This window comes from Ammospiza nelsoni, chromosome 1, assembly GCF_027579445.1.
Source record: "Ammospiza nelsoni isolate bAmmNel1 chromosome 1, bAmmNel1.pri, whole genome shotgun sequence".
Classification (NCBI taxonomy): Eukaryota; Metazoa; Chordata; class Aves; order Passeriformes; family Passerellidae; genus Ammospiza; species Ammospiza nelsoni.
This window is the reverse complement of record NC_080633.1, coordinates 485,645-510,848: the sequence shown is the minus strand read 5'-3', so window position 1 is coordinate 510,848 and position 25,204 is coordinate 485,645. Positions and strand designations below refer to the sequence as shown.

General features: G+C 55.2%; 2 protein-coding genes across 3 annotated transcripts in view; one reads left to right on the top strand and one right to left on the bottom strand.

Moving 5' to 3' along the window:
- The first annotated feature begins 14,031 nt into the window (after positions 1-14,031).
- On the top strand, positions 14,032-19,889 carry AOC1 (amine oxidase copper containing 1). Of its 2 annotated transcripts, none has more exons than XM_059491783.1 (5): positions 14,032-14,097; positions 15,131-16,677; positions 17,535-17,823; positions 18,404-18,536; positions 18,694-19,889. In XM_059491783.1, exons 1-5 carry the CDS (start codon positions 14,078-14,080, stop codon positions 18,970-18,972), a joined length of 2,268 nt encoding a protein of 755 aa, XP_059347766.1. In that variant the 5' UTR covers positions 14,032-14,077; the 3' UTR covers positions 18,973-19,889. The 2 variants fall into 2 exon arrangements, with proteins under 2 accessions (XP_059347766.1, XP_059347688.1); XM_059491705.1 differs by lacking the exon at positions 14,032-14,097 and adding an exon at positions 14,288-14,316.
- A 728-nt stretch (positions 19,890-20,617) lies between these two features.
- Positions 20,618-25,204, bottom strand: part of KCNH2 (potassium voltage-gated channel subfamily H member 2) — a 29,462-nt gene continuing 24,875 nt past the window's right edge. Inside the window, 7 exon segments of the mRNA XM_059490752.1 lie at positions 20,618-21,982; positions 22,198-22,360; positions 22,728-22,905; positions 23,568-23,724; positions 23,726-23,808; positions 23,891-23,990; positions 24,625-24,818. Of these exon segments, the coding sequence (XP_059346735.1) occupies positions 21,821-21,982; positions 22,198-22,360; positions 22,728-22,905; positions 23,568-23,724; positions 23,726-23,808; positions 23,891-23,990; positions 24,625-24,818 (1,037 nt within the window). The 3' untranslated portion in view covers positions 20,618-21,820.

The following is a 25,204-nucleotide window of genomic DNA, read 5'->3' as shown; positions in this document are numbered from 1 at the left end:
CTGTCCCTTGGGGCTCAGGGGTTTCGGTTTTACCCATTTCTGGTAACGGCTGGGTGGGACCTACTCCTGAATTTCAGCGGGCCCGAGGGATCAGGGGGCCTGGAGGGATTTTTGGGAGAAGCTGCGATCCCCAGAGGGCAGGAAATGGGAGCAGGAGCCTGGCAGGAGCAGGGCAGCCTCCCTTGGAATGGGAAGGGGCAGAAAAAGCTGCCCAGGGTGGGCTTCAAGGGTTCCTGGGGGTTTGGGGGGCCCTTCTGGGAGCTCCTGCCCGGGAATGGTTTGGAATGGCACAGTTTGGAATGCCCTGTTTGGGAATGGGTTTGGAACGGCACATTTCCAATGATCTCACCTGGGAATGGGTTTGGAATGGCACGGTTTGGAATGGTCCTGCCCAGGAATGGGTTTGGAATGGCACAGTTTGGAATGCCCTGTTTGGGAATGGGTTTGGAACGGCACATTTCCAATGATCTCACCTGGGAATGGGTTTGGAATGGCACAGTTTGGGATGGTCCTGCCCGGGAGTGGGTTTGGAATGGCACAGTTTGGAATGTTCTTACCCTGGAATAGGTTTGGAAAGCCACAGGGTTTGAATGGGAAGTGGCCTATGGGGTGATAGGGGGGATTCTGGAGAGAATTCCCCCTAGGATGCCAAGGGAAGCTTTGGGGGAAGCTGGGGCAGGACGCCCTCACTGGGAAGCAATGGGGGGAGTGCTGTGATACCTGTGGCTGAATTTGTGAACAAAGGGGATGTTGGGAAAGGGAATGTCCCCCAGCCAGGATCCCAAACCAGCTCTCCAAACCATCCGGCTCCTGAGATGGAGGTGAACCATTCCCTGGTGGGGACCAAGGGCCTCAGCCTCAGCTGAGCCCCTGGCTGCAACAAATGGGGAAGGAAAAGGTAAATTTGTGATTGATGGGGAGCAGCTTCTTGGGTGTTTCAGTCCTGCAGGGCAGAACTGAGCTGGGAGCTGCCGTGGTGTCGGGATCTTTGGCTGCTCACAGTGACCCTGAGACGTGTTGGAAAGTCTCTTTTCCCAGCCCAGCCATTGAAGAAGGAGGCAGAGCTCTTCATTTCTCAGTCTCAAGGTTGTTTATTGTTCCTTATCTATAAAAAATTTTCGCCTGCCCTGCCGAGGTCACTCAGTAAGACAGTTCAGGCACTCTGCCTGCCCCCGGGGCAGTGTTATGTCTTTATACTAAAAACTACATGTGCAATATTTACCATAACTTCCCAATACCCATCACCTGTGTTACACAGTGAGCTCCTACTCTAAACCAATCTGTGAGTGCCACCGTCACAGCAGAAGATGGAGGCCAAGAAGAAGAAGGAGAAAGGCTGGACACGCCCAGTTCCCTCCATCTTGCCTCCTGAACCCCCATACCGAAAACCCCAAAATCTACTTTTCCACCCCGTGATAACTTCACTATTATTCTACCTAAACTGTTGTGGCTTGCAGATCTTCATACAAGGTTGGTAATTCGCTCCATGGGTCATAATCAAACCCAGAGGCGTTTTGGGCTCTGTGCCAGGGTCCCTGAGCTCCCCAGCAGGGTCTGGGCTGCTCAGGACAGACAGAGGGATGCTCTGGGTCCTGGCACTGTGGGTGCAGCAGGGAGGAAGGGAACAGGCCTTTGTTCCAGCCTCTGCCATTTAAATCAGGAAAACAGAGGGAAAACACCAATTTCAGAGCTGCCCCAACGCCCAGCCCCTGCCAGGGGAGAGGTCTGTCTGGAAAATTGGGTGCTCCAAGACCTCTCTGGGATGGGGATACAAAATCCAACACCTGGACCAAAAGGCACTGAGGATTTTATGTGTCAGGGATCAAAAGAGGAGCACCCGGGGCAAACAACACAAACACCACAAACACCACAAACACCACAGAAAACACAAACACCACAGACACTGCAAACAACACAGACACCGCAAACACCACAAACACCGCAAGCACCACAAACACCGCAAGCACCACAAACACCCCAAACACCACAGACAACACAAACACCACAGACAACACAAACACCACAAACACCACAGACAACACAAACACCACAGACAACACAAACACCACAGACAACACAGACAACACAAACACCACAGACAACACAAACACCACAGACAACACAAACACCACAAACACCACAGACACTGCAAACACCACAGAAAACACAAACACCACAAACAACACAAACAACACAAACACCAGACACCACAGACAACACAGACACCACAGACATCACAAACACCACAGACACCAGACACCACAAACACCGCAAACAACACAAACACCACAAACACCACAGACATCACAAACACCACAAACACCACAAACACCACAAACACTACAAACACCACGTTCTGTGCAGGGACGGGCAGGGAGAGCTGTGGAAAAGCTGAGAACATCTTTGGGATTGGGTTACGGAAGGAGTGTGGGTCACACACTGCCCAGCAGTGCTGGCAGTTCAAAAGCAGAGTGGGGAGCAGACTTAAGGGTAAAAATATATGTATTTTTAATATATTTAAATTATTAAAAGTAAGTTATATTAACTTGTTAACTTATTAAAATAAGTTATATATATAAAATATATATAGCTATATATATTTATATATCCATAACAAATATATGGTTATATATTTATATTTATATTTATATTTATATTTATATTTATATCTATATTTATAGTTATAGTTATAGTTATAGTTATAGTTACAGTTACAGTTACAGTTAAAGTTACATTTACAGTTATAGTTACAGTTATAGTTACAGTTATAGTTACAGGTACAGTTAGTTATAGTTATAGTTATATTTTTATGTTATCTTATTTTTATTTTTATTCTTAATTTTATTTTTAATTTATGTTTATGTTTATTTCATTTTTATTTTTATTTTTATTTTTAGTATTAGTATTAGTTTTAGTTTTAGTTTTAGTTTTAGTTTTAGTTTTAGTTTTATTCTTAGTTTTAGTTCATGTTTATGTTTATTTTATTTTTATTTTAGTTTTAGTTTTAGTTTTAGTTTTAGTTATAGTTTTAGTTTTATTTTTATTAATTATATAAAACCCAGTATAATGTTTTTATAGAACAGTCCCAGGCACCCCTGCAGCCCTGGCTGAAGCTGGCACGCCCTGGCACCCCTGGCAGGGACACAGGTGCTCCCTCCTGTGCCTGTTCCTGTGACACTCCGGCCCCACAGTGCTGGAAATGGTTTGCTCTGGAGGGAGAGAATCCAGAACTTTCCAGGGCTTGGACAGTGCTGGTGAGGGATGAACCAAGGGCTGCTGGAGCTGCGGGGGTTTGGAGCTGGGGAGCACCAAAGCTGCTCGGTGCCACAGCTGGGCGCAGCTGGGTGGACACAAGGAGCAGGGCACGGGGTGCCACCAGCAGTGCCAGCGTGCCCCAGGACAGCAGGACAGCGCGGAGCTTTGGGGACCCCTCTGGAGCACAGCCAGTCTCGGGGTCTCTGCTGCTCACAGTGACTCTGAGATGTGTCACAAAGTCTCTTTTCCCAGCCCAGCAGTCAAAGAAGGAGTCAGAGCTCTTCACTTCTCGTTCTCAAGGTAGTTTATTGTGCCTTAGCTATAAAATTCTTTCTCCTGGCCTGCAGAGATCAGCTCAGCAGCACAGACAGAGGCACTCTGCCTGCCCAGGGTGGTGTTATCGTTTTATACTAAAAACTACGTGTGCAATATTTACAGTTACTTCCCAATCCCTATCACCTGTGTTAGACAGTGAGCTTCTGCTCTAAACCAATCCCAAAGTGCCACCATCACAGCAGAAGATGGAGGCCAAGAAGAAGAAGAAGGAGAAAAGCCCCAATTCCTCCATCTTGCCCCCCTTAACCCCCATTCTAAAAAACCCCAAAAAAATCTATTTTTCACCCTGTGACAAACCAATTCTTATTCTGCTTAGACTTTCGTGGTTTGCAGATCCTCATACAAGGTTGGTAATTTACTCCACGGGTCATAACCAAAACCACAGGTGTTCTGGGCTCTGTGCCAGGGTCTCTGAGCCCCCTGGCAGGGTCCTGGCAGAGGGATGCTCTGAATTCCGGCAGATCAGGTTCCCCCTGTGAAGCACAAAGGAGGAATTGGCCAAAATCCTACAAAGGGCAGAAGTGTCTGCAGTGCCCTTGTGAGGAGAGGTGGGAGAGTCCCCAGCCATTCCAGGGAGTCCCTGAGCTGACAGAGCAGCTGGGAAAGGGCGCCTGCACCGCTGGGATGTCCTGGGACAACCCCAAATATCAGTGGCCAGCACAGCCTGCCCCATGGCTGGAGCCCCAGAAACCCCAGCAGGTGATTGGTGACCTGCTGTGGGCAGGTAACTGCACAGCTAATGAATAACAGAGCTGGAACACAGGAAACACGTTGGGAAATAGAGAATACAGTGGGCAGTTGGCAAAGGAATGTAATGAGCACAAATACAGCAGGAATTGATAGCTCAGTCATTGAAAAATGAGATTTGTTTGCAGATAATCCCAAGGGAGGCAGAAGGCCCCTCCAGGGCTGGCAGGACAGGGGATTCCTGGGGATCATTGGCAAACTGACTTTGCAGAGATGCCCAGGCAGGAGGGCACTGGCACATTTTGGGGTTGGGACACGGCCAGGAGCTCCCCATGCCCCACTGGCACTGAGGGCAGGTTCAGCAGTGCTGCTGAAACTAATATTTAATTTGCTGAGTGTTGTAAGATGCTTGGTTACCAGCAGATCCTCGGGGCATTTATTCCGGGAAAATCAGTGAATCTGTGTGTGACATACAGGATCTAAACAGGAGCTCCTTCTGTGCTCAGCACACACCATGGTTGGGAGGAGAAATCCCCCCGTGCATCCGGCCAGGTGCAGAATTCCTGCTGTTTAATGCTGTGCTCGTGTGAAGGAGTTTTATTTTACCGATTTTCGGTAACAAATGATGCCCTGGGGGCAATAAAATCTGGCCATGAATTTAAGTCAGCTCTAGTGCAGCAGGGTTTTGGGGACCTGGGTGGGCAGCAAAGAGTTAAAATGTCCGGAGCAAGCGTTATCTGTGACTCTGATAAGGGTCTGACCCACTGATAAGGGTCTGAGACACTGATAGGGGTCACTGCTGCTCCCTCGGGTCATTCCTGGCTCCCGGATCTCAGCACTGGGAGCAGCCCAGGACCCCCATCCCCACCCCTGGGGTGTCACAGCTCTGGGGTTTGGTACAGCAAAATCTCAAATTCCCGGAGCTGTGGGATTGAACATTGAATTAAACATTGAACATAAAACATGAACACGAGACATGGAACATAGAACATGAAACATTGAAAATTGAACATGGAGCATGGAACGCAAAACATGGAACATAGAACATGAAACATGAAACATTGAAAATTGAACATTGAACATGGAACACGAAACATTGAACATGCAACATGGAACATTGAACATGGAACATCAAATGAGGAACGTGGAACAAGAACCATGAAACACTGAACATTGAACATGGAACATGAGACATGAAACGTGAAACATTGAACATTGAATATAAAGCATTGAATTGAAACATTGAACATGGAACACTGAACATGAACATTGAACATTGAACATTGAAACGTGGAACATGGAACATTGAATATTGAACACGGAACATGGAACATTTAACCTTGAATATTGAACCTTGAACATGGAACATAGAACATTGAATATTGAACATTGAGTATTGAATATTGAACATGGAACACAAAACATTGAACATGGAACATAAAACATAGAACACGAAACATGGAACATGGAACATTGAACATTGAGCATTGAATATTGAACATTGAACATGAAACACGGAACATTGAAAATAGAACATTGAATACGGAACATTGAATATGGAACATGGAACATTGAACACTGAACATTTAACATGACACACTGAATATTGAACATGGAACATGAAACATGGAACATTGAACATTGAACATGGAAGATGGAAGATGGAACATTGAACATTGAACACTGAACATGACACACAATGTTGAACACGGAACATGAAACATGGAACATGGAACATTGAACATTGAATATTAAACGTGGAACATTGAACATGGAACATCAAACATTGAACATGAAACATGGAACATTGAGCATGAGACATGAAATATTGAATATTAAACACTGAACATGAAACACGGAACATGAGACATGACACATTGAATATTAAACACGAAACATGGAATATGAAACAGGAAACATGGAACGTGAAACATGGAACATGAAGCATGAAACATTGAACATGAAAAGTTAATCATTTAACATTGCACATGAAAAGTTAATCATTTAACATTGAACATGAAAAGTTAATCATTTAACATTGCACATGAAACATTAATCGTTAAACCCGAACCCTTTCCACCGGGGCTCTCACCCCAGCGACCGCGCGGTGCGGCCGAGCCAAGCAGAGATTCCCAAATCCCGGGAGCCTTTGCTTTGGTTGCTGTATTTCCTGGGCACAGAAAATGGAATTCAGGAGCCGGGGTGGGGAGGCTGCCGGCGGGTTTGATGAGAAAAGCCAGAGCCAGATGAGATCACGGCTTTTGGGCGCTTTTAGTGACTTCTGCGGTTGTGCAGCAGAACTGAATCAACACCCTGTGGATTGTTCCTTTTTTTTTTTTTTTTCTTTTTCTTTTTTTTTTCTGTGTGCGTATGGGATTTTTGCTTTGTTTTGTTTTATTTTGGGTTTTTTGTTTTTTTTTTTTCTTTTATAATGATCCGTCTGTAGCAGGTCGAACTTTCACTTTTCCTTTTACAGGAACGGAAACCGATGGGACTTTTAACCGCCCCCATCATCACTTGTGTTATAGTTTATTGATTTTGGTGATTTGTTTGTGTTTTCATCCACAGCAACTTGTTGGGAGACCAAATATTAACAGAATTATGTAAAACAAACCATTTTACGTGTTGTTAGTTTGGTTTTTGCTGATTTAATTTTGCCTTGTTACTGGAAAAGAGAGAATAACGTGAGAAAAGCTGTTATCTTGTGGGTTCGTACTTTTGTTTCAACCACTGAAGAATCAGAAAATCCAACCAAACTGGGAGTTGGTGTGAGAATTGATGAATATTTGGGATCATGCAAAGCTGTGTCAACCTTCCTAGGCCTGCCCAGAAGGATTTAAATTTACGATGATTTGGGTAATTAAAAAAAAAATAAATGAGTGAACAGAATTATTTTAACAGAAGAAAACGCCAAAGGGGGGATGGATGAAATGCAGAAAATCCTTTTAGCAGCTCTCGAGCCCTGTAACCATTTTTGGAAACACTTGTGCTCCCACCTGAGCACGTCTGAGGTGCAGCTGGGTTTCCTGCCACGAGTCCTCAGAAAGGAGCTGGGTAAAATTAAAATCCTGTATTTTTAATGGTAATTATAGCTCTGCTCTGCACCTCACGTTCCAATCTGTGGGGGCAGCTCCCTGCAGTAAAGGGATGGGATGGGGGTAATTTCCCACAGAAATTGAAAACAGGGAGGAAAAGCAACAACCAGGTTTGAAAAGGAATTAATTTTATTTATAACCTCCACAACAATAAAGCCATAGTTTTTGTGTCAAAATTAAATCAGAACCGTGATCTCTGACCCCTGGAGAGCGTAGGCCTGAAGCGAAAACGTGCATATCTCATATGAAAAGGTTTTTTATAGTTCCATATGAAAAGGTTTTGTGTTTTGCATGAGAACTTTTGTACGTGAAAAATTTACATGTTGGACCCACATCCCACGGGCACAGAGCTGGGGAACATTTCAGCTCCCTGAAATCCCCGAGACCCCCAGACCTCCCCGAGACCCCCAGACCTCCCTGAGACCCCCAAACCTCCCTGAGACCCTCACAGCCCCACAGCTCCTCACATCCCCGAGACCCCCACACCTCCCTGAGACCCCCAAACCTCCCTGAGACCCCCAGACCTCCCCGAGACCCTCACACATCCCTGAGACCCCCAGACCTCCCTGAGACCCTCACAGCCCCACAGCTCCTCACATCCCCGAGACCCCCAGACCTCCCTGAGACCCCCAAACCTCCCCAAGACCCTCACACCTCCCCGAGACCCCCAGACCTCCCCGAGACCCCCAAACCTCCCCGAGACCCCCAGACGTCCCTGAGACCCCCAGACCTCCCAGAGACCCTGATACCCCCACAGCTGCTGACACCCCTGAACCCCTCAAACCCCCTGAACCCCTCACCCCCCGTGCCCCAGGATCACCAACCCCCCGTGTGCCAGCGGTTATTCCCCGTGGTGGGCAGGGTTGCCCACACACCCACAGACCCCATAGACCCCATAGAGCCCACACACCCCATAGACCCCTACACCCCACACACCCCACACACCCCACACACCCCATAGACCCCATAGACGCCACACACCCCATAGACCCCATAGACCCCACAGACCCATAGACCCCATAGACCCCACACACACACAGACCCCACAGACCCCATAGACCCCATAGACCCCACACACCCCACACACCCCATAGACCCCACACACCCATAGACCCCATAGACCCCATAGACCCCACACACCCCACACACCCCATAGACCCCACACACCCATAGACCCCATAGACCCCATAGACCCCATAGACCCCACACACCCCACACACCCCATAGACCCCACACACTCATAGACCCCATAGACCCCATAGACCCCTACACCCCACACACCCCACACACCCATAGACCCCATAGACCCCATAGACCCCACAGACCCCATAGACCCCACACACCCCATAGACCCCACACACCCCATACACCCCATAGACCCCACACACTCCACACACCCCATAGACCCCACACACCCCACACACCCCATAGACCCCACACACCCCATAGACCCCATAGACCCCACAGACCCCATAGACCCCATAGACCCCATACACCCTATACTCCCCACACATCCCACACACCCCATAGACCCCATAGACCCCACACACCCCACACCCCCCATAGACCCCATAGACCCCACACACCCTACACACCCCATACACCCCATAGACCCCACACACCCCACACACCCCACATGCCCCACATGTCCCATAGACCCCACACACCCCACACACCCCATACACCCCACACACCCCACACACCCCACACACCCCACAGACCCCACACACCCCACACACCCCACACACCCCACACACCCCATAAAGTGCCCCAAGCTCTCTGTGGGGTGTGCAGGGAGATCCCCGAGCACAAACCCGCGCCACCCACCCCGTGCCAAACACCATCGACTTCACACTGAAGCCAGAGATCCCCTCGGCCTAAGGACACACAACGGGTTTAATACGTGTATTTAATGTGATTTTATACATATATTTAACTGTGTTTAATACGTGTACTTAATGGGTATTTTAATACATGTATTTAACTGTGTATAATACAAGTATTTAACATAGAATTTTATACATATGTTTAACTGAGTTTAATATGTATTTTAACATGTATTTTAATACATATGTTTAACTGTGTTTAATGCAAGTACTTCCCATTATTTTATTACATGTATTTAACCGTGTTTAATACGTATATTTAAGGGTATTTTAATACATATGTGTAACCATGTTTATTATGTGCTGTGCATATTTAGGGATACCCCGGATGGAGTTCAGAACTCACCCCAGTGACCGTGAGTCAGGTTTGTTTGTAAATAAATTATTTATTGAACAGCCAGGAAATAACAAACGGAAGAAGTTAATCACAAGCACTCCCCAGCACACAACTGAAGAAGTGCTGATAGATCGCAGTACAGCACAAACACTGCAGAAATAGAGGGGCCTGTGTTAAAGGGATCAGCAGTGACTGGGGGCAGACGGAGCTGCCCATGGACATGGGGAGGGTTCAGGTTCCTTCACTCTCGGATTTCTGCACAGATTTATAGATATATTTATATATATATATGTTTCATATTATGTTTCGTATTACTTCACTTAATTTTATTTATGTATTTATAAATTTATTTATTTCGATATTTATATTCCATATAACATAATTTTATTTATATATCTGTATATTTACATATTTTTATATTTACATATAATATATTTAAATATATTTATGATCATCTATATTTTAATATGTGTATATTAATATGTTAATATATAATATTACTTAACATAATTTTATTTTTATATATTTGTATATTTATATATTTATATAAATGTATATATCTTTATAAAAATACATTTATATACTTATTTATTTGTATACATTTGTATATTTCTTTGTCTATATTTAAATTCCGTATAATTTAACATAATTATATTTATTATATATACATGTATATATTTAAATATAGTTATGATTCTGTATATTTTATATATGCATATTTATGTATTTATATATAATATTACTTAACAAAATATTTTTAATATATGTATGTCTATTTGTATATCTGTATATTTATATATTTTAATAAATGTATATATTTATATTTAAATACTTTAAAATATTTATGAATATTTTATTAATATATATAGAAATATAAATCTATATAAATATCTTATTACTTAAAATAATTTTATTAATGCATTTATGTATATTTTTTTATTTGTATGTTTATATATTTATATAGATGTACATATGTGTAAAATCTATTTATATATTTATATATGTACTTATATTTCTATATATTTGTATTTGTAGATTAATATATTAAATGGCATTTCTGTATTTATAAATGGATGCATATATTTTGAAACTTTTTTTATATAGTTATCTATGGTATGGTGGGCAGTGGTCCAAGTACAAATTTTTTATCTTATTTTAAAAATTTATTTTATTTTATTTTATTTTATTTTATTTTATTTTATTTTATTTTATTTTATTTTATTTTATTTTATTTTATTTTATTTTATTTTTAAAATAAATATTAATCCTAGGGGGTTTTTTTTGCATCAAACTTCTTATCTCTTTTTTTTTTTTTTTTTGTGTGGTTTATCAAACAACTTATCTCTTTTTTCCCTTTTAAAATCACTTGTCCCATTTTTTTGGGGTTTGAAAATACTTTTCCTGGAGTTCTTTGTTTTGTTTGTTTGTTTGTTGATGATGTTGACTATTATCACTTATCCCATTGTTTTAGGGGTTTTAAAACCATTTATCCCATTTTTTTGGCATTAATAACCATTTATCCTGCTGAATTTTTGGATTTTTTTTTTTTTTTTTGAGGCCTGTTGGGTTGGGTTTGGTTTGGTTCTTTTTTGCTTTTAAAATCACTCATCCTCTTTTCTGATATTTTAAAACCCACTTAAAGACCTATCCTGGGCATTTTTGCATTTAAAACCACTCATCCTGTTTTTGGAGAGTTTTAAACTCGCTTATCCCAAGCTGAGAGCTTTAAAACCTCTTATCCACTTTGTAGCTTTTAAAATTACTGATCCCCTTTTCTGAGGGGCTTTAAAATCCTCTTATCCCATTTCTGAGCCTCTTCAAACCATTTAACCCGATTTTTGAGGTTTTTAAAACTGCCCATCCCGGTTTTGGAGCCTTTTAAAACAAATTATCACAGATTTTTTTTTGTTTATTTTTGTTTTTAATATCACTTACACTGGGTCTTTTTGCTTTTAAAAACTCTCCTCCCATTTTCAAAGCCTTTAAAGCCCCTTGAACCACTTATCTCCCTTTTTTTGTGTGTGTGCGGTTTCTTTTTTGTTTTGTTTGTTTGTTTGTTTTATTTTTGGTTTTCGGTTTTGTTTTGTTTTTTCCTTTCAAAGCCACTTATTCTGGGTTTTTGGAGCCTTTTGGAACTGCTCATACTCTTTATTAAATTTGTTTGCTTTTAAAACACATTATTCCATTTTTGGGGAACTCTTAGCAGCAGTTGTCCCTCGGGTTTGGCTTTAGGAATGATTTATCTTGAGTTTTGGGGACACTTTTCACAATTTTGGGGCCTTTTAAAACAACTCTTCCCTGTTTTGTTGAATTCACTCGTCCTGTTCGCTTTTTGGCTTTTACAATTATTTATTCCTTTTTGGGGGGAGGATGTGTGTGAAGCCACTTTCCCCATTTTGCAGGGCTTTTAAACCACTCATTCCTTTTTTGTTTTGCTTTAAAAGCACTTTTTACTTCCTTTCTCCTTTTCTTTCCTTTCTCCTTTTCTTTCCTTTCTCTTTTCTTTCCTTTCTCTTTTTTTCCTTTTCTCCTCTCCTCTCCTTTCCCCAATTTTCTTTTTAAGAAGACATCACCATTTTGGAGGCTTTTACATTTTTTTGGCTTTTAAAATTGCCTATCCTGAAGGTTTCTTTTGCTTTTGAAATAATTTATTTGTTTTCCCCTTCACTTTTAAAATCGCTTTTCCCATTTTTGAGACTTTCAAAACCAATTATATTTTTTTTATTTGTTCTATAAATAATATATCCTGGGATTGTTTTTATGCTTTAAAACCACTTATCTGGATTTTTTTTGGGTTTATTAAACCAATTACAACAACAACTCTCTTTTTTTCTTTTTCTTTTTTTTTTAATCACTTGTCACTTTTGTTCTTTTGGCTTTAAGCAAATACTTACCCTGTATAGTTTTTTCCCCCATGTTTTTAAAACCACTTATACTGTGGTGTTTGTGAGGGTTCCCAGGGAGTCTGACACAGCTGGCTGTAATTGGCCATTAAAAACCCAATTCACATAAAATTAATCAAACATTCACCTGTTAATGAACAATCTCCAAAGCACATTCCAGAGCAGTAAACACAGGAGCAAACAATAAAAGTATTCTTGTTTTCGTTCCTCTCTGAGGCTTCTCATTTTCCCAAGAAAGAAAAATTTATATTAAAAAAAATCAGAAAATATCATAATAACATTATACCATTATCTCGAGGCTTTAAAACCTTTTATTCTCCCTTTTTTGGCTTTAAAAATGACTTATCCTAGTGGCTTTTTTTAATGGCTTCTCAAACCACTTGTCCTATTTTTTGGGACTTTAAAATCCACTTATCCTGGGTTTTGGGGTTTTTGAAACCACTCAGGCCATTTTTGTGCTCTTTGAAAACCTCTTGTCCCTTTTTTTTTTTTTTTTTTTTTTTTTTTTTTTCAGCTTCAAAACCCACTTATCTTTTTTCTTTTCTTTTTTTTATTTTTTTCCTTTTAAAACCACTCACAACAACTTTGGGGCTTTTAAAACCTTATCCCTTTCCGGCAGCATCTTAAAATCACTTCTCTTTTTTATATTTTCCTATTTAAAAATAACTTATATAGGGACTTTTTTGGTGATTTAAAGCCACACTCATCCCAGATTTGGGGCTTTTTCAGCCACTCACCCCATTTCCAGGGCAGTCTAAAATCACTTACCTCATTCTTTGCATTTAAAATGATTTAGGATGGGGTTTTTTTGGCCGTTCAAACCACCCATCCCACTCTGGGGATATCGAAAACCCTGAAACCCATTTTTGGGGCTTTTCAGAGGATTTTCCTGGGGTTTCATTTGTTTGTAAAACCACTTAGTTTTTTGGGGTTTTTTTTTTGGCTTTTAAAATCCCTTGTCCCGTTTCATTTTGCTTTTTAAACCACTTACCGCGGAATTTTGGGTTTTTTACAGCCACCGACGCCTCTTTTGTGCCTTTTTCACCCATTTCCCTTTTTGGGGTTTTTAACCCCTTCATCCCCGGTTCGGGAGGGAGGGGCGGTGGATGCGTTGCCATGGGAACGGGATGCAGCCGTGGAGGTTTTTTTGGGGGGGGGGGGGTGTCCAAGACCCCTTTCCATGCGGATTCTGGGGTCGGCGCCCCGTTCCCATGGCAACGGCCGGGCCGGGGACGCGTTGCCATGGGGACGGGATGCAGCCGTGGGATGCAGGGCCCCGAGTCCGTTTCCGTGCGGGGTTTTTTTTGGGGGTGGGGGTGTCGGGGGCGCTGCTGGGAGCCCGAGGGGGCCGCCCCGCACCCCGCGGCTCCCGTGGGATCTCCCGGCTCCTCTCTCGCCAAATGCCCGGAATTTGATCGCTCCGAGCGGGGGGGGACAACGACCGGGCGGCCCCGGTGATCATTAACCCGCGGGGGGGCGAGGGGCGGCACCGGGATCGGTACCGGGGGCGGCACCGGGGTCGGCACCGGGGGCAGTACCGGGATCGGTACCGGGGGTCCCTCCCGCGCCCCCCCAGCGATGCGGCGGAGAGAGCGAAGGTGCGGATTGGGGGTGCGGGGGGGGACAGCCCGGGGGGACAGCGGGGACAGCGGGGACAGCGGGGACGCGGCCCTGCCGGTGGCCTTGACCCCGGGCCGGCTCGGGGGGCGGGAAGGGGGCGGGGAGGGGGGGGTCAGTGCCCCAGAGCGGGGGGCAGAGCCGCAGGGCCCGGCACAGACCGGCAGCGCTGCTCGCATGGGGCGGCACAGCCAGCGCGGGTGAGTGGGGGCCTGGGGGGCTCCCTAAAGTGGGGGGGCAGCCGGGGGCCCCGACACTGGGGGTTCAGCAGCCGCAGTGAGAGAGGGTTTGGGGATGCTGAGGGACTCCGGGCTGGGGGGAGGTTTTTGGGGGTCGCCCCATGGTGTCCCCAGTTCCCCTGGAGTCATCCCATAGTGTCCCGTTTTTCGGGGTTGACTCCATGGTATCCTCAGCTTTTTGAGGGTCACCCCATGGTGTCCCCATTTTTGGGGGGGGTCACCCCAAGGTGTCCCCATTTCCCCTGGGGACATGCCACGGTGTCCCCAGTTTTTCGGGGATCGCTTCATCGTGTCCTCAGTTTTTTGGGAGTCACCCTATGGTGTCCCGGTTTTTCGGGTGTCATCCCATGATGTCCCCAGTTTTTTGGGCGTCACTCCATGGTGTCTCTGGTTTTTTGGAGGTCACCCCATGGTGTCCCCAGGTTTTTTTGGGGTCACCCCATGATGTCCCCAGGTTTTTGAGGGTCACTCTATGGTGTCCCCAGTTTCTCGGGGTTCACCCCATGGTGTCCCCATTTCCCCTGGGGACATCCACGGTGTCTCTGGTTTCACTGGGGGTCACCCCACGGTCCGCCTGCTTTTTCTGGGTGCTCTGCTGCTCCCCGCGGTGGTTCCAGTTGTGCTGGGGGTCCCGCCTTGGTTCCCCCCGGTTTTCCTGGGGGTCACCCCGCGGTCTCCCCCGCTTTGCTGGGATCGCGGCGCTGCTGGGGCAGGGGATGCCCAGCTGAGCCCCATCCCCTCTCTGGTGCTGAGCGCCTGTCCCCGCGTCCCCCAGGATGTGGCAGCTGGGGCTCCCCTGGGCTCTGGCCCTGCTGGTCACCGCGGCCGCCTCCGGCCCCTCGGCGGAGCCCGCGGAGCCCGCGTCCATCTTCGCCGACCTGTCCCCGGCGGAGCTGCGGGCCGTGCGCGCCTTCCTGATGGAGCGGCCGGAGCTGGGGCTGTCCCCGAGCCGGGGGGGAACGCTGGCCAAGAACTCGCTGTTCCTGGTGGAGCTGCTGCCGCCGCCCAAGCGCTCGGCGCTGCGCTTCCTGGAGCACGGCGGGGCGCGGCCGCGGCGCGAGGCCCGGGCCGTGCTCTTCTTCGGGGCGCAGGCGGAGCCCAACGTGACCGAGCTGGCCGTGGGGCCGCTGCCGCGCCCCAGCTCCTACCGGGCGCTGCCGTCGCGGGGCGGGCGCGCCGTGCCCTTCTGGGCGCGCCCCATGACCCGCCTGGAGTACGAGCTGCTGCACCGGGCGCTGGTGGCCGCGCTGGCCCCGCTGGAGCCGCTGCTGCGCGAGGCCACCGGCTTCGGCTTCCAGAACTGCTCGGAGCGCTGCCTGACCTTCTCGGACGTGGCCCCGCGCGGGCTGGGCCCCGGCGAGCGCCGCACGTGGCTGGTGATCCAGCGCTTCGTCGAGGGCTTCTTCCTGCACCCCGCGGGGCTGGAGGTGCTGCTGGACCACCGGGACCGCGACCCGCGGCGCTGGGCCGTGCTGCGGCTCTGGTACAACGGGCGCTACTTCGGCAGCGTGCGGGAGCTGGCCGAGAGCCACGCGCGGGGCGCGCTGCCCCTGGCCCGCCTGCCCGAGCCCCCCGCCCGCCAGCTCTTCTCCAGCTACGAGCCCCGCGGGCGCTTCTCCGGCGGGACGCCCGCCGACGACGCGCACGGCGCCAAGGTGTGCGAGCCGCAGGGCCGGCGCTACCGGCTGCGCGGCAACCGGCTGGAGTACGGCGGCTGGAGCCTGGCCTTCCGCCTGCGCTCCTCGGCCGGCCTGCAGCTCTTCGACGTGCGCTTCGACGGCGAGCGCGTGGCCTACGAGCTGAGCGTGCAGGAGGCCATCGCCTTCTACGGCGGCCACTCGCCCGCCGCCATGCAGACCAAGTACATGGACGCGGGCTGGGCCATGGGCGCCTCCAGCTACGAGCTGGCCCGCGGCGTGGACTGCCCCGAGACCGCGGCCTTCCTGGACGCCCACCACCTGCTGGACGCCGACGGGCCCGTGCGCTTCCGCCGCGCCCTGTGCGTGTTCGAGCTGCCCACGGGCGTGCCCCTGCGCCGCCACTTCGACAGCGACTTCCAGGGCGGCTTCCACTTCTACGCGGGGCTGGAGGGGCGGGCGCTGGTGCTCAGGACCACCTCCACCGTCTACAACTACGACTACATCTGGGACTTCCTGCTCTACCCCAACGGCGTGCTGGAGAGCAAGGTGCACGCCACCGGCTACATCCACGCCACCTTCTACACGCCCCAGGGCCGGCGCTACGGCAGCCGCGTGCACAGCCACCTCCTGGGCAACATCCACACGCACCTGGTGCACTACAAGGTGGACCTGGATGTCGCAGGTGAAGGCTCCCGACAGCCCGTGGCCCTGGGAGGGTGATGGGAGAGGGCTGGACCCGCGGGGGGCTCCAGGGGCTCAGGTGCCTTGTTTCTGGAAGGGTGGTGTCACCTGGGCGTCACCCGCACCCTGAGATGGTGATCCCCTCTGTGGTGGCATTGCTGCAGGGTCATACCCCTCCGTGGTGGTGGGATCTCCCCAGACATCTGGGGAGCTTCAGCCCTCTACGGCATCTCTGCAGGGTCCCAGCCCCCATGGGTAACAGCATCTCCAAGGTGTCCCCAGCCCCTCATAGTGGCATCTCTGCAGGGTCCCAGCCCCTCATGGGTGATGGCATCTGCCTGGGGTCCCAGCCCCTCATGGTGGCATCTCTGTGGAGTCCCAGTCCCCCAGGGTGATATTTCCCAGGCCACATCCACGGTAGCATCTCCTGGTGTCTCAGTCCCCTGTGGTGCTGGTGGTGGTGGTGGCATCTCCAAGATGTCCCAGCCCACCATGGTGGCATCTCCAAGGTGAATGCCCTCCTCTCCATGCTGGTGTACCAAACTGGACCCCAGCCCACCACGATGGCTTGGTTGTGGGGTCACAGCCTTCCATGGGGGTCGCATGTCAGCCCTCCACGTCGGCATCTCCATGAGGTCCCAGTTCACGTCCACGGTGTCACCCCTGCAGTGTCCCATACCTCCATGGTGTCACCCCTGTGGTGTCCCATCCCTCCAGGGTGACATCCCTGCGGTGTCCCACCCCTTCATGGTGTCACCCCTGCGGCGTCCCACCACGGTGACACCTCGGCGGTCCCACCCTCACCCCGGGTTGGGGCTGCGCCGCCGTGTCCCCTGCACCGACGCGCGGTCCCCGCAGGCTCCGGGAACAGCTTCGAGACGATGGACATCCGCTTCGAGAACATCTCGAGCCCCTGGAGCGCGGGGGCGCGCGTGGTGCAGCCGTGGCTGCACCGGGAGCCGCGGCGGCGGGAGCGCGAGGCCGCGCTGCCGCTGCACCGGCCCGCGCCGCGCTACCTGCTCTTCTCCAACCCGCGCCGGCGGAACCGCTGGGGCCACCGCCGCACCTTCCGCCTGCAGCTCAGCTCGCACGCCGGGCCCGTGCTGCCCCGCGGCTGGCAGGAGGAGCGCGGCGTCACCTGGGCCAGGTGCGCACCGGGGAGGCCGAACGGGGGTACGGTGTCACCAGGCTGTCGCCTGTGGGGGCACGGGGGGCCCTGCCCTGGGCACACCGTCCAGGGGTGGCACCTCGCCCTGCTGGCACCTCTCCGTGCTGCCCTGGAGGTGGAGTGGGTTCCTGGGAGCTGGGGAACCTCCAGAGCTGGGAGATCCTCTGGAGCTGGGGAAACACCTCGGGAGCAGCCCATGGGGGGGTGTTTGGGACACCCCAGGGCCGAGGGGGCTGTGGGAGCTGGGGAACCCCTGGAAGCTGAAGAGTCTCTGGGAGCTGTAAAACACCCTGGGAGATGAGGAAGCCCTGGAAATGGGAACCCCTCAAGATCTGGGGGTCCTCAAGGATTGGGAAGGCCCTCAGGAGCTGGGGAGTCCCTCAGGGGACCTGGGGTGTCCCCCTGGACGTGGGGAACCCCTCAGGAGCCGAGGAGCGCACAAAGCTGGGGACCCCCGTGCCCCTCGCCAGCCCTGTGGGTGGCACAGGGAAGGGACCAGGGCAGGGGTGGGACAGGAACCCCCCGCCCCCAGGCTGACCCCACCCCTCACCTGTGGCAGGTACCACCTGGCCGTGACACGGCGCCACGAGAACGAGCCGAGCAGCAGCAGCATCTACACCCAGAACAACCCCTGGGACCCGCCGGTCACCTTCGAGAGCTTCATCCGCGACAACGAGACCATCGAGGACCAGGTGACACACGGGGGGACCCTGGGCACGCGGGGCTGGGGGGTTCCATCCCCAGAGTGGGCCCATCTCTGGGGGCTCCCCAGCTCCCAGGGTCACCCCAGCTCCCACGGGGCACCCGCGGTGCCGCTGACACCGCGGCGTGTCTCCCCTGTCCCCCCAGGACCTGGTGGCCTGGGTGACCGTGGGCTTCCTGCACGTGCCCCACGCCGAGGACATCCCCAACACGGCCACCCCCGGCAACGCCGTCGGCTTCTTCCTGCGCCCCTTCAACTTCTTCAGCGAGGACCCGTCGGTGGCGTCGCGGGCGCCGGTGATCGTGCGGCCCCTGGACCCGCCCGCCTGCTCCCGCCTGCACATCCAGCGCTGGACCCCGGCCAGCCCCGGGCCCTGCGTGGACCCCGAGCCCTTCACCTACAACGGCACCTACCGCGAGGTGTGACAGGGACAGGGACAGGGGACACCGCCCGGGGCCGGGCCCTTCACCTACAACCTGTGCACCGCGAGCCCTTCACCTACAATGGCATCTACCGCCCGGTGTGACAGGGACAGGGACAGGGGACACCGGCCAGCCCCGAGCCCTTCACCCACAACGGCACCTACCGCCCGGTGTGACAGGGACAGGGGACACCGGCCAGCCCCTGGCCCTGCGTGCACCCTGAGCCCTTCCACCCACAACGGCACCTACCGCGAGGTGTGACAGTGACAGGGACAGGGGACACCGGCCAGCCCCGAGCCCTTCACCCACAACGGCACCTACTGCCAGGTGTGACAGGGACAGGGGACACCGGCAGGGCCGGGCCGTGCGCGCGGGACAGAGGCAGCACAGGCGGTGTCACCTCCCCAGCCCTGGCACCACAGGGATATGATGCCACCGGGACATGTCACACCGTGTCACACAGTGCCACGGGCCAGGCCCAGCACAGGCGGTGTCACCTCCTCTGAGCCCAGCACCGTGTGGCACCCCAGTGACACTGGGACACTGCGGTGCGGGATGTGTCCCGTGGTGCCACCTGTCAGGATCAGCAAAGGCCATGCCAACCCTTCCACCACCATGCGGGTCATTGGTGCCACCAGGACACCGGGCTGTGGGACACTGTGTCACACCTAATGTCACACAGTGCCAGTAAAGGCAATGTCACCTCTGTTGGCACTGGCACCATGAGGACACTGGTGCCACAAGGACACCATGGCATGGCTCACGACACACGGTACCACCTGTCGGGCCCAGCAAAGGTGATGCCACCCCTTCTGCCACCACAGGGGACCCCAGTGTCACAGGGACACCACGGTGTGGGACATGTCACACGATGCCGTGTGAGTGCTGGGCTCAGTAAAGGCGATGTCACCTCCCCTGTCCCCATGTCTCTGCCAAATGCTGTGGCCAAACCCGTCCCCAGTGTCACAGCGTTCAACCACGGTGACACCCGAGGCCATTGTCCCTCCCGCCTGCCCCCAGGAGGTGACACACAGAGGCGGGGGTCTCTGTCTGGTTTATTGGGGGCACCTACGCGGGGGTGACATGCAGGGGTGACACGGGACAAACACAGCACACGCTACGGGGCGGCCGGGCCGTGCAGCCCCCGAGCCCTGCGCCCCCTTCCTGGGAGGGGGGGACACTGCCAAGTGCCACCCGGCTGTGCGGGGTGACACTGCCGTGTGTCCCCTCGCTGTGCAGGGGTGACACTGCCGTGTGTCCCCTCGCTGTGCGGGGGTGACACTGCCGTGTGTCCCCTCGCTGTGAGAGGGGGTGACACTGCCGTGTGTCCCCTCACTGTGCAGGGGTGACACTGCTGTGTGTCCCCTCGCTGTGCGGGGGGGGGTGACACTGCCGTGTGTCCCCTCGCTGTGCGGGGGGGGGTGACACTGCCGTGTGTCCCCTCGCTGTGAGAGGGGGGGGTGACACTGCCGTGTGTCCCCTCGCTGTGCAGAGGTGACACTGCCGTGTGTCCCCTCGCTGTGAGAGGGGGGGTGACACTGCCGTGTGTCCCCTCGCTGTGAGAGGGGGTGACACTGCCGTGTGTCCCCTCGCTGTGCGGGGGGGGTGACACTGCCGTGTGTCCCCTGACTGTGAGAGGGAGTGACACTGCCGTGTGTCCCCTCACTGAGAGGGGGTGACACTGCCGTGTGTCCCCTCGCTGTGCAGGGCAGGGGGCTCGGGGACGCACGGCCCGGCCGGACGGGGGTGGGGGGCACACGGAGGGTCCCGACCCTCCCTCAGCCGGGCCGTCCCTGGGGACACGGGGGGCACACACGGAGCCACCGGGCCCCGCAGCCACCGGGGGGACACGGCGGGGACACGGCGACACACACACACACACACACACACACACACACACACGGACAGGGGGGCAACACGCGTGTCCCAGCGCAGCGGGACCCCCCCGACACACGCGTGACGTCCTGGGGACAGGAGCCGGGGACACACCTGTGCACACCTGTGCACGCAAACACCTGTGCACACCTGTGCACACACACACCTGTGCACACACACACTTGTGCACACCTGTGCACGCAAACACCTGTGCACACACACACCTGTGCACACCTGTGCACACACACACCTGTGCACACACACACTTGTGCACACCTGTGCACGCAAACACCTGTGCACACACACACCTGCACACACCTGTCCACCCCCCCCGCCGCCCCGGGGCTCGGGGAGCAGCACGAGGAGGAGGAGGAGGAGGAGGAGGAGGAGGAGGAGGAAGAGCAGCACAGTCTGACAGCCCGGGGCAGGGGCCCGGGTGAGGCGGGTATCGGGGGGTCCCGGCGGCCCCGAGCTCCCCCCTGGCCGCCGGTACCGAGGGCAGTGTCCGTGGGGCCGGAGCCCCGGGTGGGCCGGGCCCGGGAGGGCTCTGGGGACCCTGGGCTGGGGGCTCTGTGTGCCCCCATTCCGGGCTCAGGGGTCCCAGGGCTCTGCACGTCCCACGGCCTGGGCTCTGAGGGTCCCACATGCTGGGGACAGGGGTCCTGCGGCTCCGGGGGTCCCACGTTCCGGGGCTGGGGGCTCCAGGACTCGCAGGGCTCCGGGGGTCCCACATTCCAGGGCTGGGGGTCCTGCGGCTCCGGGGGTCCCACGTTCCGGGGATCCCGTGGCTCCGGGGGTCCCGGGCGGCGGCGTCCAGGGCTCCGGGGCTCCCCCACTCCGGGGCCGGGGGTCCCCCGTCCTGGGCTCGGGGGTCCCGTCTCTCGCGCTCTGAGGGCTCCGGGGCTCCCACGCCCTGGGCTCCGGGGGCCGCGGGGGTCCCGTGGCTCGGGGGTCCCGCCGCGCCCCGGCGCTCCCATTAGCTGCCGGGGTCGGAGCAGTGTCTCTGCAGCGGGGGCGTGCCCGGGGGGGTCCCCGCGGGCGGGGGCAGCGCCCCGGGCAGGGAGCGGCGCCGCGGCGGGGGCGGCTCCAGCAGCAGCACCACGTCCGGGGGCTCCGGGGCGCGCGGGGGGCGCGGGACCTGCGGAACGGGCGGGGGGTCAGTGGGGCGGGGGGGGGCACCGGCACCGCGGGGGGGGGGGGGGGGGCTCGGGGTGCGCCCCCCCAATACCGGCACCCCCGGGGCGGGGGGACTCGGGAGGGCGGCACCCCCAGTCCGGGGGCTCCGGGGTGACCCCAGCCCCCGGAGCGGGACAGTGGAACCCCCCCAGCCCAGGTGCGCCCCCGGTGCCTCACCTGAGCGAGCGGGCGGATGGGGGTGATGGGCAGGGTGGGGGGCAGCGGCCCCGGGGGGGGCTGGTGCGGCGAGGTCACGGCGCTGTAGGCGGGGGGCACCAGCACCTGGCGCTGCAGCAGGTGCACGATGGACGAGATGTCCGAGCTCAGCCGCGACTCCAGCCTGCGGGATGGCGGGGCCGCCGCGGGGTGAGGGGGAGACCCCCAGCCCATCCTATCCCCAGGACCCCCGGCACCCCCAGCCCATCCTGTCCCCAGGACCCCCGGCACCCCCAGCCCATCCTGTCCCCAGGACCCCCGGCACCCCCAGCCCATCCTTCGCACTACCCCCGGGACCCTCAGCACTGCCCCTGTCCCACCCTTCTCTGCTCAGGGTTCTCCAGACCCCTTTCGCAATGGGGAGGCTCCCACGGGGTCTCAGTGGCCCCCCTCGGGTCCCCCCCGACCCCCCAGATTTGCCAATGGGGGGACTCCCAAGGGGTCCCGCTGCCCGAGCCCCCCTCGGGTCCCCCCCGACCCCCCAGATTTACCTGTTGAGCTGTTTCTGGAGCAGGTCCAAGCGGGATTCCAGGTCGGAGCGCTGGCGGCGGGTCAGGGTCGGGGTGGGGTTTGGGGGGCCCCCGTGGGAACAGCGGGGCAGCTCCTGGTACTGGCGGCCCCGGGTGTCACCCCAAAAACTGAAGATGTTGGAGACCCCCGAGAAGGCGCCTGGAACAGGAGGGGGGCAAATGGGTTTGGGGGGTGAGGAAATGAGGGGGGAGGTTTGGGGGGTTCAGGGGCCTGGGGGAGAGGGGGGGGGGGGGCTGGGTCTTTTGGGGGCGCTCCACCAGCCTTAAACAGGGAGGGGAGGATTGGGACCCCCTGCCCAACCAGAGGCCCCCATCCCCACCTGAGGGGGTGCAGGGGCAGGGAGGGGGAGGGCTGAGAATGGGGGAGATTAGAGGTTTGGGGGGAGCTCTGGAACCCTGAGTGAGGGGAGCAGGAGACGGGAACCCCCCCCCCCCGGAACCCCCACCCCAACTTTCACCCGGAGGGCTCCAGGGCTGCGGGGGCAGCGGGAGAGGGGGGTCAGGGCTGGGTGTGCTGCAGCTTTGGGGGGTCTGCAGGACCCCGAGGGGGGAGGGCTCCAGGGGCTCAAGGGCAGTGTGAGGGGGGGTTCAGAGGGGGGAGCCAGGCTGTGCTGCAGTTTTGGGGGGTCTGCAGGACCCCGAGCGAGGAGAGAAGGGAGACCCCCCCCAAATCCAGCTGAGGGGGGCACAGGGGAGCAGGGGACAGGGGATGGACAGGGGATGAGGGCTGGGGACAGCAGTGCCAGGGTTTGGGAACAGGAGGGGAGGAAGGGGCCGCCCCGCGCACGCCCCCAGACCCACCTGAGAGCGGGTTGCACACGTCGCTGCCGCCGCGCTCCTCGGGCTCGGGGGGCGCGGGGGGGGCGCTGCGGAACGGGGACAGCGCGGTGGCGCCCGGGGGGGGCGCGGGCGGCTCCTCCTCGTCGCTGGAGCCGCAGCTGGAGGGGCTGGGGGGGGGGGTCCCACTCGGCCGGGCCGGGGGGCGCTCCGGGCGCTTGGCCGTCCCCGCGCGGCGCCCGGGACTCGCCGGGGCTGGCGGCGTCTGCGGGGCACGGAGCGGGGTCAGGGCCGGGCCGGGACACCCCGGGGCACCCCGGGGGTCCCGGTCCCCCCCAGCCCCGCACCTTTCTCGGGGCGCCGGCGGAAGGAGAGCTTGCGGCGCCGCAGCCGGGAGAAGCCGCCGTCCAGCTCGTCGCTGCCCGGGGAGCCGGGGATCATGTTGGTCTGCGGGGCACGGGGGGCACCGTCGGGGGCTGCGGACCCTCCCCGAGCTCGGGACCCCCCGAACTCCCTCAGCTCCTCGCAGCTGGCTCAGCGCCCCCTCCCTTGCTCAGGACCCCCACCCAAAACTGCACAGAATCCCCCAGCCTGCTCAGGACCCCCCAACCTGCTCAGGACCCCCCAACCTGCTCAGGACGCCCCCAATCTTCTCAGGGCCCCCAACCTGCTCAGGACCCCCCACCCAAAATTGCACAGAATCCCTCAGCCTGCTCAGGACCCCCCTCCCAACCTGCTCAGGACCCCCCAGTCTGCTCAGGACGCCCCCCCCAGCCTTTCTCAGGGCTCTCCCGGCTCTCTCAGAACCCCCCAAGACTCCTTGAAACCCCCCAACAACCTGCTCCGAACTCCCCCAACTCCCTCAAGACTCCCAGTTCGCTCAGGACCCCCCAAACTGGTCAGGACCCCCCTCAGCTTGCTCTGAACCCCCTTATTTGTCCAGGACCCCCCATTTCCAGGACCCCCTCAGCTTGCTCGGAACCCCCTTACTGGTTCAGGACCACCCCTTTGCAGGACCCCCGGTTCACTGGGACCCCCGGCTCGCTCGGGCCCCCCCCCCGTGTTTTGGAGCCGCCCTCACGTCGCGCAGGTTGAAGGTGATCTCGAGGGTGCCCCAGAAGCGGTCGGAGAACTCGGGGTACATGTCGAGCACCTCGAGCAGGTCCTCGCGCAGGATCTTGTGCAGGTCGCAGTAGGTGAGAGCGCGCACGTCCGCCCGCGACTTCCCGGGCCGGGCGTGCAGGTGCAGCGGCTCCCCGAAGGTGTCGTTCTTACCTGGGGGGGGGCACGGGGGGGAAACGGGGATCAGCGGGGCCCTGCACTGCCCCCGGCACCCCAAGGTGTCGCTCTTACCTGGGGGGCACGGGGGAAACGGGGGGACACTCAGGGTGTGCACAGGGCTGGGGGACCCCGGGGAAAGGGGGTCCCCAGGAGGCGGGGGTCAGTCTGGGCTTTGGGGGTCCCCAGGAGGCGGGGGTCAGTCTGGGCTTTGGGGGTCCCCAGGAGGCGGGGGTCAGTCTGGGCTTTGGGGGGTCCCTAAGGGGGGGGGGTCAGTCTGGGCTTTGGGGGTCCCCAAAAGGGGGGTCAGTCTGGGCTTCCCCCAGCACTGGGGGTGCCCAGGAAGAGGGTCAGTGTGGGCTTTGGGGGGTCCCCAGGAGACG